A 13208-nucleotide genomic window follows, 5' to 3' on the forward strand; every position below is an offset into this window, starting at 1 on the left:
TGACTGAAGTACAGGAACGTGGATATACAAAGCTCTCGTGGCTGGAAGGTTTCTTTGGGCAATCACTGATTCAGGTCAGGAGGCTGTGCCAAAGTCTTATTCTCAAAGACTTAAAAACATGAGCCTCATACAAATATAGATGAACCTATGCTAAAGATTTTATTCGACTCAATGATTAATTAGGGAACTAGTCAGATAGTAAAGTTCGTTCCAAGAGACATGAGAAGCAGTTTTATATAGATCACCAGAGATACAGAAAAATGTTAAAGATTGCTTAGGATACAAAACTGGTTAATATCCTACAGGGCGATAAAACCAAAACCTGTGAGATTATCTTTTCTATCAGTTCTACAAGTTAACTTGCAACTTTACAGTGTCTGGGCTCTCATCAAGTTGTAAAGTCAAACACAGGCACGTTCTCTTAGAGAATGTATAATAATCCTTGTGAGACATTGAAAGGAAGTGCTGATTCTTTTGGTTTCTAAGTTTGGTTTATAGCTAACAGTTCAGTTGCACAGGTGGGAGAAATTTGATGTAAGATGAGGCTGGAGAGATAGGCAGGGGTCAGATCATGCAGGGCCTCAGAAAGGGGTTTTGCCTTTATTCTAAGAGCAGGGAGAAGCCTCTGAAGAGTTTTATCAGGGTGGTGACTTCATAATTCCTAACTGAAAAAGCTCACGCTGGTGGGAGTGCAGAATCCTACAAGTGTCGAGAGAGAAATAGAGAAACCCGGAAAGTGGTAATGCAGACGTGGTCTAGACCATGGTACTGAAGACAGAAGAAAGGAGACAACTCTGTGACCATGTTGGAAAGTAACATTTCTGGGGAACAAAGGATGACAATCGGTTTAGCAGAAAAGATGTAATTTTGAGGGACTTTTTGGGGGTGCTTAAGAGGTATCAAAAGTTACTTATACATGTAGGAAGCTTGAAGGAACACCCTGGGGTTAGAGCAATGTTTCTCAACCTTTTTATCATTATTGCCCTTTATAGCAAGACTTTTTTCATGTCATTGTTTGTATTTTTGAATTGACATGTAATAACGGGGTACAGAGTAATGTGTCGATACATGCACACACTGTGATCAAATCAGGCTGATTAGCATGTCCGTCACCACAAACATTTATTGTTTCTTAAGGAGAATTTTTAGACTTTTTCCCTAATCACCCCTTCCCCATGAAATTTCGCTACCACAGATATACCATGTTATTTATGTACAGAGCCCTTTTGGAGGGCATGAGCCAACGTTGTAGCTAAGATTTTTTTTTTTTTTTTTAACTTCTCATGAACCAGTTTTCACCCGTTAGACACATGGGTTAGAAATATAAATGTAGGAATCACTTGTGAGGCAATAGCTTGAGCTGTGGGCATGAAGTATTTACATTACGCATTTACAAGTCTAAAAGGAAAGCAGCAGCAGCCACAATAGCAGGGAGATGAGGACAATGGGTGATTAGGTCAAGACAGAATTTTCTTTTGATACATTCTTTTATTTAAACATTTATGGCCTCCAACAATGAGCTATAGAATGCCAGGAAATTGAAAGGATGGCACTGCTTCTGCCCTCAGGAAACACAGGATCTAGTGGGGGAGACAGAAAAGCAATCCCATTTCAGGACAAAGTGAAACTTGCTAGAGTGGAGATATGCACTGGGCACCGCTGGGTCACAACGGATGGACAGATAATTCAAATCGTAAATACTTTATGCCAAATTCCAACTGCAAACATTGGAATTGTCTATGGACTATCTTTTTGCCCCACACCTAGATTTTAAGTCTGTACAGGGTGAGTTGGTGTCTCATATTTGTACAATCCAGCAACTCTAAGAATGAGAATTTCTTGAGGAAGGATTAATAGCATTGACTACTGCTGAGAGTTTGAGCAATAAGAAAACAGAATAAAACCAACTGCCTTTAGCAATATGGAAGCCATTAAGACCTGTAGGTAGAAAAATGGGAACAGAAAGCAGGTTGTACTGAATGCAGAGGTGGATAGCATAAACCAACAAACACACCAGAGCACATTTCAGCCCCTACTTTTCGTGAATGGAAGATGTAGGGTTGAGAGTGTTTGCAAAGGGAGATAAATAAGCTTTTGGAAAGTCAATTTTAGAAGGCCCTGAGGGACAGTTTGAATATTGAACAGGGGGAAGGAATAATTTATAGCAGGGCTTGGCAGATGCTGGCCCTTGTTTTTGTAAATAAAATTTTATTGGAACACAGCCACACCCATTCATATAAGTATTGCCCTGGGTTGCCTTTGCATTACAGCAGCAGAGTTAGTTTCGAGAGGTACAGTACGGCTAGCAAAGCCCACCACACCAGCACACAGAGGACGGCATGATTCACCAGATGTTTAACGCCTGCCCTCCTGGGTTTCGGACTTGTTAAGAACCTGTTACCACTTTCTTTTGGCCTATTTCTCCCTTTTTGAACAGGAATACATACCCTATGCTTGTCCTGCCATTATATCTTGGAAGTAGATAACTCGTTTTGATTTCACTGACTTTGAACTTCAGACTTTTGAGTTGAAACAAGTTAAGACTTTGGGGATGGAATGAATGTACGTACCCATAAGGACATAAATGTTGAGGGCCAATGGAGAAATAATATGGATTGAATTGTGTCCCCCAGGTTTTATTTACTGATGCTTAATCCGCATTATAACTAATGAAGATGGGAAATCCTATTATGGTAATAGAAAGGTGGCACCTTGAAGAGGTGATTAGATTCTGAGGCCCATGCCCTAATGAATGGGTTAAGAATGGTGGTCATGGGCATGGTTCTAAAGGCTTTAAAAGGAGAGCATGTGGGTCTCTCTCCGCTTCTGCCATCTTACAATGTGATACCCCATGTTGCTGAAGCCAAAAACAAATTCATGAGGATTGTTAAGGACCTGTTACCTCTTTCTTACAATCTAATCACTTCTTAAAGGCCCCAGTTTCAAAGACCATAATTGGATTTTCCACCCTCTTAACAGTGTTACAATGGAGATTAAGTTTCCAATACATGCCCTTTTAGGGGACATATTTGACCCATTAGCATTAAAGTAGAATGTTAAAAAAAAAAAAAAAAGTATAGATCTACTAGGTAGTTAATTAATTAGTATGCTATTCATAAGTATGATATTAATTTTCCCTTGATCTTGAATTCACTATCCTAAGATAATTGGTTGTTAATAATTTGTAAAGCTCTCACAAGATAGGTGCATTTGGAATTCCTGCACTTTAAAGAAAGGGTGCAGATAATGGTATGACATTCTGTATAATGATTTGAGTTTTCAAAGTTTGCTATCCCCACTTTTTCTAATAACTGTTGGTCTAGATCAGGGTTTCTCAGCCTCAGCACTACTTATATTTTGAGCCAGATAATCCTTTCTGTTGAGGTGTGCTGTACATTGTAGAATATACAGCAGCATCACTGGTCTTTAGTGACTAGATTCCAGTAACACCACTGTTTTGGTGTTGTGACAACCAAAAATTGTCTCCAGACATTGTCAAATGTTCTCCTTGGGGGTGGGGGCAAAGTTGCCCCCACAAAGAACCATTGGTGTGGCTTATCATATGGTCCAGATTACTACAAACAATTTTTATTGTTGTGGGTTGTATGGCAATGTAAATGTTTGATCCAGAATATTTTTTTAGCCTACAATTTTCAATAAATAGTCATGAAGACCTGCATACATTGGATTTTAAACATTAATCATAGACACTTATTCCTAAACCCTCTCACATTTTCACGGTTAATGAATCATCATTATCTTTTCCTCAGGAAACTGGGAAGGGGTTCGTTTTGTTTTGTTGCTTTGTTGTTGTTTCCCCCTCCCCCGCCCAAGGGTGGCCAGTAAGGGGATCCAAATCCTTGACCTTGGTGTTATAACACCACGCTCTAATCAACCGCTTCTGCTCTGGATTCTTAATCTCAATGTTTCAAATAATTATCTCACCTCTAACTCACTGACCTAACCTAATTCCCACTTCTCAGATCAAGGCCACTTTCCCCCAAACCTTCTTGGGATTCAGTGTGAAGAAACACATGGACTTTTTCCAAAGCTTACATCTCTACCAAAAAACCCAAAAAACTTACCCACATGTTTTAAAAGAAAATTCTGAGGATTCCAAATAGCCAATTAAAAATCAGTTCCCAAAAGATAGCTCTGTAAAACTCCACCATTTCCCAGACCCCCATGAGTCCAACAGAAGCAATTCTTATATTTGCTTTTGCTCCCTCCTCCTCTGCCAGTCCTGAAGATGGGCCTCCACCATGCGCTGGAGCACACCACGGATGGAAATGTCAGTAACATGCTTCTGGGGCTGGCCCGGTAGCTCACTCAGAAGAGCATGGTGCTGTTAACGTCAGGTCAAGGGTTGGATCCCCTTACTGGCCAGCCACAAAAAAAAAAAAGTACTACTTTCACTTCATGTAGAAATTGGCTTGCATTTTTAGGAAATCTGAATAAAATCAGACCACTGTCCTACCTAGTCGTGCTTATTGCATTAGGAGGCAAAGCAGAGCGCTTGCTTTTAGGTATGGTGATCTAGATTTAATTTCTTATCATTATTTACTAGATACTTAACAGTTATGTGAATTTAAGAAAATTAATTCTCTGAGTATCAGTTTCCACATGAGTAATAAGATTAATACATACCTATATTACAGGTTGTTAAAAATATTAAGGGAGATAAGTACATTAAACTTTTCACATGAAAGTCCCTATGTAAATATTTTCTTTTCTTCTTCTCAGCATTATGGAACCACCCCTGAGCAAGTATGTCAGATAGAACATTTGTCCGTGGATCACCAAATAGAGAAAAAAGAAAATATAAGACCTCATTACAATATTATTTATGTGTTTCAAAGGATTATCAGGCTTCTTTTAAGAAATCTAATTTTTCTTGTCTGAAACAGAAGTAGAAAAGAATGCATGAAAAAATAACTTTAAAATATTCACATTTTCCACTACTCCTCCTCCCTACCCAGATAAAACACCCAGGGACATTAAGTTGGTTTTCTTTATTTAAAATGATAAATCTTGGGAAGTCTTGATATTCACGTTTAGTAACAGGATGCCTCAATGTCAGTAATAGAATCAGAAAGACGATGCCTCCATTACTCAGGGCGTGATGATGATACACTCAAATGTGAAGTCCTGCTTTCATTCCTGATTACATCTAGTTCTGCAAATGCTTTCAGATATATGTTTAGACCCCAGACTATGTTTCTTGCTTAATTTCCCAATCCTAGGATGCATATGCATTTGTTGTTCTCATTAGTGTAGGGTCTTTCAGTTATTCTCATTCATGCTTCTGCTTAAATGCAACCTCTTCCTCTAAATAGGTGCTGAAAGTTATATGATATTTTTGGGGGGGAGGAGGGGGGCAGCTGACTGGTCTGGGTATCTGAACCCGTGACCTTGGTGTTACAAGGCTGAAAGTTATATGAAGGCAAAGGCTATGGGGTATAAAACTCGGTTCTAAGTCATAGAAGTCTTTTATTGGATTTCTTAACTTTCTGGTCTCTTGTGGTCTAGGATTTCACACAAAGGAAGATTCAGGGCTAACAGAAACTTTACAAGAAAGAACATGAGGGGAGGAGACAGTGAGAGAGTCTGAACTTATGTCTCCATTTGGGATACAAAGAGAAAATATAGGACTGAGAGCTCCTTGGAAGGTGAGATGAGAGAAATTATAAATGAGGCATCTCTCCGTCACATTGTAGAATGATATGTGCCCATACTCACAGTCTAGGAAAACTCCAACTTTGTGCATTTGCTCTTTCAGGGAGACCCTTTTTAAAGGTGGAAAGACCCAAAAGGTACAGTCCTTCCCCATCACAGATCCCGTGAGTAAGACTTTATCTCCAGAAGCGTCTGGCGTGGGGCCTTTTCTGTTTGCAGAGCCTTGGTATATGCCCAATTGCCACTTTCTTGCCTTTCCCACATCTACCTCCCAGTAGTGCCTTCCTGAGGCAAAGCTTTCCACACCCAACACAGTGGCACTGAAGTCATATCTGCCTGGGTGGCCAGGCACATCCTGCGGGATATTTCCAAGTCTCACAGTTCTCAGGTCCTCAGATAAGACCAGGCAGGGATGAGCTGTTTCAGGATCCAAAGTTATATTTCCTATAGGGAGAGAGAAGTTTAATCAGCCTGGGGGTTCATTAGTACAAATGCCAGAGACTTGATTTTAACATGCAGGAGCTTCCCAAGAGGCTGGCACAAGTGTTAGTCACAGATACAGGACAGGCAAATGAGGAGAGTCCACAATCTACCTGATGAGGCAGGACAAAACAAAGACTAACGGGCTGAGGAGAGGTTTAGAAGTACAGTGGTCCCTTGGTGTCCATGGGGCATTGGTTCCAGGACCCGTGTGGATACTGAAAACAGTGGATTCTCAAATTGTAAACGATGTCATAGTCTTTGCATATAATCTAAGTACATATACATCCCAGCTTACTTTAAGTCATCTCTAGATTTCTTATAATACCTAATACAATATAAACAGTACATAAATAGGTGTGATACTGAGGTATTTAGGGAACAACGAAAAGAAAAAAAGTCTTCAGCTGTTCAGGAGCAATTTTTTTCCTCAAATATTTTCAACCTGCGATTGGTGTGCGGAAACCATGGATACAGAGGGCCGACTGTACTTCAACCCAGAGGCTGTAAAATTGTCCTGGTAACCGGTCCCACCCAGATATCACCTGGGACCCCAACTCTAGTTCCCTCAAGATCTTTTACAAGCCTGTCACAGCCAGGAGCATTGGAGTCTGCTAACAGAGAAGATGACTCATGGCTCTTCCCTGTGACTTATGCTACCCATCTTAAATATACCCAGAGTACGATGGAGATAACTAGAAATTACTGACAGCAGGCCCTTGATATTATTAAGTAAATCAAAAGAGAATATATTAGCAGAGGTCAGAAAACCTGTGACAGTCCTCCAAAAAAATCAAGCTGAGAACAAAAAAAGCTCAATGTGACTCCTCATACTTGAATGAAGATGCCTCTTCACGTCTCTGCTCCATCTCTCACCTCTTTTTGCTCAACCTCTAATTATTGTAACTTTTCAGGGCTTAGTCCTGGGACTTCCTTCTTTTTGCTACTTGCATTCTCTCCCCCTGGGTAACCTCACCTAGCCTCAGGTTTGAACACCTTCTATATATTTATGACTCATTCCATAAACAAACTACCAAATACCAAATGGAGAAAACAAAGGAATTTCAAACGCACTACATCCAAAATGAAAGTCCAACCTTGTCCCTCTTCAGTCTCTGCTTCTCAGTTAATAGCACCCTTATTGCTTTAGAGTTGTTTGAGCATAAACCTGGAGTAGTTTATTTTTTACTTTCTCCAACATCCAACCTAGCAGCAGATTCTGTAAGTTTTACTACTTAATTCCAGTAAGTTACATTAACTTAAATCTCTAGACCCACAGTCTAATTCACATTGTTATTAGGGAGCTCTCAAAAGCCATGTCTTGAATTTTAAATTTCATGTTGTCCCAGACTCTTAGTATCTCCAGAAGACTCAGAAACAAATGCAAATTCTCTCTGGAAAAATGTACACCTTCACTCCTGGCCTCAAAGAATTTCTAAAAATAATATCTGAGAAAAAAAAGAAGCTTACTATCTAAATAATTAAACACACACCCACAAAATAAGAAAACCACTATTGAGTGAGACTAGCAGAAATAAATGTGTGAGGAACTTTGTTTTGTTGTTAGTAACGTTAGATATTAGAATTAATGGGCAAAGACTCTAAAGTAACTTTGCTTATTATGTTTGAAGAAAAATTAAAATCTTAATATCTATAGGACATAGGAAATTAAAAAGCAAGACTAAAGAGATTTGAAAAAGAACCAAACAGATTATCCACAAATCAAACCAATATAAATTAAGATTGGGTGCCAATGGGTGATTATAAGAAAAGAAAGCTACAGACCAATGTCCCTCATGAAAACACAAATGTAAAAATTCTTAACAAAATGTTCACGCATTGAATATAGCAATATATAAAATAGATAAAAAAACATTACCAAGTGTTTATCCTGGGAATGCAAGGCTGGTTCAACATATGAAAAAAATTATAATTCACCATATTAACAAATTAAGAAAAAAAAAAAAAAAACACGACCATCTCAAAAGAAAAAGCACTTGATAAATTCAACTATTCATGATAAAAATTTTTAGCAAACTGGAAACAAAGGAGAACTTCCTCAACTTAATGAAAGACAAGTATCATCAAATTTTAGGGTGAAAGACTTAATGCTTTCTTTCCTCCCAAGATGAAGAATAGGACAAGTGTTCACTCTCGCCACTCCTGTTCAACATATTGTGGGTCTGATCCAATACAATAAAGCAAGAAAAATACAGAAAAAGCTTACAGATTAGAAAGTAACAAAACTACCTATACTCAGACTGCCTGTCTTTGTAGAAAATTCCAAAGAATCTGTTAAAAAAAATCCACTAGATCGATGAATTAGTGTAGTATAGTTGAAGGATACAAATGTCAATATACATAAATCAATTCCATTTCTAGATACTAGTAATAACTGAGAAATGAATACAATTTCAATTAGAAAATTATATTTAAAAATACTATTTACAAAAGCACCAAAAAACATAAAATACTTAGGGATCAATCTCATAAAATTCATATAATATTTGTGTGTTGAAAACTACAAAACACTGATGAGAGAAATCAAAGACCTAAATAAATGGAGACACACTGTGTTCCTGGACAAGAAGATTTAAAATTGTCAAGATGTCAATTTTTCCCTAACTGATCTATAAATTCAACATAATACCAATCGAACCCCAGCAGTGTTATTTTGAAGAAGCTAACAAGCTGACTTTAAAATTTATCTGGAAAAGAGAAGAATCTATAGTCAAAACTATTTTGAAAAAAATAAATTTAGAAAACTTACAGTACCTGTTTTCAAGACTTCCTATAGAGTTATCAATCAAGCCCATGTGGTACTGGCAAAATACCACATGGGCTTGATTAATCAATAGGCCTATTAGAGTCTAAAAATAGACCTGGCCATATAAGTCAATTGATTTGCAACAAAGATGCCAAGTAAATTTAATAGAGAAAGGATAGTTTTTTCAACAAAAGATAGTTTTTTCAACTGGAATAATTGGATATCCACATGCCCTTCCCCCACAAAAAAGGTGGGGGGGAGGGAGGAGAGGGTTTTACATTTATTAAACCATATACAAATATTAACTGTATATGAATCATAGACCAAAATATAAAACCTAAAACTATAAAACTTACAGAAGAAAATCTCTGTTGAGGCAGGCAAAGATTTCTTAAATAGGACACAAAAAGCAAAAAACATAAAAGAAAAAATGGATAAACTGAACTTTAGAATTTAAAATTTCTATTCCTTAAAAGACACTGTTTGGAAAATGAGAATATAAGCCAGACTGAGAGAATATCTGCAAAGCATGTATCTAATAAATGACTGCTAAACATAATATGTAAAGAAATTGCAAAATTGTAGAAAAACATACAACCCAATTAAAATAATGGGAAAAGGTATGTAATACTCTTCACCAAAGCAGAGATACAGAGGGTAAATAAAAACATGAAAATATGCTCAACATTGTTAGTTATTCAGGAAATACAAATTAAATAAAAATGAGATACTACTAACACATCTATTAGGTTGGATCTAATAAAACAAATTGACAATGCCAAGATATACAATAACTGAATCCCTTACACATGACTGGTGGAAATGCAAAATGCCATAGGCAGCTTGGAAAACAAGCTTGGCCAACCCACTCCTAGACAGTCAACCAAGAGATATGAAGCCCTGTCCACGCAAAAATCTGTATGCAAGTATTTACAGCACAAAGCTGGAAACAACCCAAGTGTACATGGAATTGCAAAAGGATAAATAAATTATGGTATATTTATACAACAAAATACCATCAACAATAAAAAAGGAACAAACTACCAGTACATGTAACAACTTAAATGTATCTCAACTGCATTAGGCTAATTGAAAGAAGCCAGACTCAAAAGGCCACATACTGTATGATTCCATTGAAGGGATATTCTGGAAAAGACAGAACTATAGGGACAGGAAATATGTCCTTTGTTCCTCAGATTGAATTTTCCCCCAAGAACTTTTAAATTTTTAAGTAATGTAATTGGCCAGCAGTTATGTTCCAGGATTTGGGAAACTAGTAAAGAATTTGGATAGGAAAAGCTTTCAACATAAAAGCATGCAGTTATCTTCTTGATAGCTTCTAACATGTATATATTAAGATCTCAAATTTTTTAAAATCTTTCAACTATTGGAATTTAATTTTATTTATGGTGGGATGGTCACTTGATTCTTAAATATAAAAATAAAGTGCCCTGTAATCATGGGTATGTGCCAACTTACTTTGGAACTTTCTTAGCATTTTGCTCATTCCTTTTATTTGACATAAACTCAGGTCCATGATCTGAGCGGGTTCTAGACACTCAAGCAGTAGTGACTCACTCCTGCAAAGAAAAGACAGTCTCAGTTATCTGCACAGACCATAGGCCCCTCCATCTAGTGGATCTCATCAAATTCTGTCAGCAGATGTGACCTCCCTATCCCAATCTCAGCATCCTGTGTGCTCAACACATCAGACTTTGATTCTGACCCGTTTCCAAAATAAAAACTTACCTTTCCAAAGAATGTCTTGCATTCTGAGGGGAGAAAAAGAAACACAGTTACTACTGGGTATTTGAGCCAAGTCCTTTGTGAGCTACGTCCATGAAGATATCCTCTCTTGGCATAATGAACTCAATTTCCATGTAATTTCTTCACCCACATGGTGTTAATTTTCAGATATCAAATTCTAACATGGAGTAAGAAAAGCCAAAAAACTCTGGAAATCATTTTGTTATATTCCTAAGGAAAAATTTTTTTTATACCTCATCTGAGCCATCTTATTCAAAACACTCATCCTTCAAATGGTACCCATCTGTTCACTTTCTATGCTGGGGGTGGCAAGAATTGAACAGATGAAGGGGTCCCCTAGGCTGGGAGAGGTAGTTGGAGCCAGGTTAGAAACTGAGCATAATTGGGTCACACATGCTTGCACTCTCTGGAACAAGGTTTGGATCTAGAACTGAACTGTTTCCTAAGGGTTTGCTGCAGGTTTTTAAAATGCATGTACTAACATTGCAAATATGTACCTGGAAGAGGGCTATGGACAGTCTTAAAAAGATAATAACTTACTTTCTGAAAAGGTAATGCCATGTTACTGTACAAAATTAAAATAAACTATACTTAGTCTGCTCAGACTGCTGTAACAAAATACCATACACTGAAAGCTATACACAGTGGAAATTTATTTCTCATAGTTCCAAAGGCTGGGAATTTCAAGATCAAGGCACTGGCAGATTTGGTATCTTGTGAGGGCCTACTCCCTCAGATAGTCTTCACCCCACTCTAACCTCACTTGGTAGAAAGGGTGTGGGGTGTTTCTCAAGCCTCTTTATAAGGCCATTCATGGCAGCTCCGCCTCCAGGACCCAGTCACCTCCCAAAGGCTCCACCTCTAAATAAGGGTTCTAAATCTTTGCCAATAAGGGTTCTAAATAGCATCACCTTGGAAGTGAGGATTTCGACATATATGCTCTGGGGTGACATAAACATTCAGACTATAGCAAACAATATACAAATAAACCTCACCTTTATTTCCCAAAGTTATCACTAATTACAATGTGTTTCTTTTGCCAGAGAAAGTCTGAATGTTAACAACACGTGTGTGTGTGTGTGTTATATAAGTATATATATACTTATTCTCTAAAAACCAAACAAAAAGAAGTTCTGCATTTTTCTTTTTTTACTTAATGAGATACCTTTTTTTTTTTTCTTCTGCTGGTACAGGGATCTGAACCTGTGACCTTGGTGCTATAAGGCTGTGCTCTAACCAACTAAGCTAACCAGCCAGCTTAATGAGCTACCTTGAGGGTACTATTTCAGTGCCTATAGATCTGTTTCATTCTTTTTTATGTTTGCAGGCTATCCCATGGTATGGATACCTTAATTTTTGAATAACCAATTATTTACTCTATTGAGGCACATCTCAGTTCCAACTTCCTGTTGATAATTTTAAGGTGAGAACTCATCTCAAGATTTTATGACAATTCATAATGCTTTTGGCAACTGGAAAACAGCTGCATAGACTTCATGTATGGTTGAAGACCACTGGATATTGTGTTCTAGAAGTGACCCCTAATGAGTACTGTCCCCTTCTCAATTCTCAAATATTGTAATGAAGGTTTTTTTTGTTTGTTTGTTTTTCCCAGAGTCTTACCTGGAGCAGTGTGGAGGCAGGTTGCCCACACTTCTTCTCAAGCTCTGCAGTGATCCTTTGGAGGCTGCCAATCTGTTCAGAAACCCTGACTGCACTCTCCTTCAGTTTATTCATGTTCTGTCTCTCCAAATCGCTCAGTCTCTGCCGAAGCATACTGTCATTACTGTTCAACAACTGGTAACTTCTCTTGTTTGCTAATTCAACCATGTCTTTAGAAACATGCTTTTCTTCTTGCCACCCCAGAAATTAAGTAAGGCCATGATATCCTTCTGTCAGGTAGGACACCTCAAATTAGAAAACTTGACTCTTTGACACCTACTAAGTTTAAGTTGAGGTGGAAGTGTATGCATGTAGCCTACGTACTCAAATTAACGTTTACCTGAAACATTACATTTTGCTATGGTGTTTTGCTCAGAAAGATTCCCATTTCCTTCATTAAATTAAAATTAATTAAATTTTATAATTTAATTAAAATTAAATTGTGTAATTAATTAATTAATCTGACAGCTTGCTTTTTTCTCGGAGAGCATTCTTTATTCATACACACAAAGCCATGGTATTCTTTTTAGATGCTGAAAAGCATTTTGTATTATGTATGCAGCACGATTTGCGTCTCTCATTGATGGATATAGGTTGTATCGGATCTTTTCGCATCAATAAATTTATAACAGTAATAATACCTAATACTTATTGGTTTAATATTGGTTGCTTTATACTATTTAGTGAGCTTTAATGTAGATTATCTCACTCACACTCACAACAATGTTTTGACTTAGGGACTGTTGTCATCTCCATTTTATAGCTAGAGAAACTGAGTCAGAGGTTAAACAACACGTCCAAGGCTAACTAGGAGCCGATAAATAGCAGAACTCAGGTAAGAACCCCATCAATCTGG

The 13208-nt window shown here is 37.5% G+C and overlaps 1 protein-coding gene across 1 annotated transcript in view; it reads right to left on the reverse strand.

Annotated features, from left to right (window-relative positions):
• Window positions 1-5444: 5444 nt before the first annotated feature.
• TRIML2 (tripartite motif family-like 2) overlaps window positions 5445-13208 on the reverse strand; it is a 10857-nt gene continuing 3093 nt past the window's right edge. Inside the window, exons 3-6 of the mRNA XM_008586658.1 lie at window positions 12314-12454; window positions 10673-10695; window positions 10403-10503; window positions 5445-6120 (exon numbers count right to left, since the gene is read on the reverse strand). Of these exons, the coding sequence (XP_008584880.1) occupies window positions 5534-6120; window positions 10403-10503; window positions 10673-10695; window positions 12314-12454 (852 nt within the window). The 3' untranslated portion in view covers window positions 5445-5533. The remainder of the gene's footprint in view (window positions 6121-10402; window positions 10504-10672; window positions 10696-12313; window positions 12455-13208) is intronic.

The sequence above is a fragment of the Galeopterus variegatus genome, unplaced genomic scaffold (genome assembly GCF_000696425.1).
Source record: "Galeopterus variegatus unplaced genomic scaffold, G_variegatus-3.0.2 Scaffold4069, whole genome shotgun sequence".
NCBI lineage: Eukaryota > Metazoa > Chordata > Mammalia > Dermoptera > Cynocephalidae > Galeopterus > Galeopterus variegatus.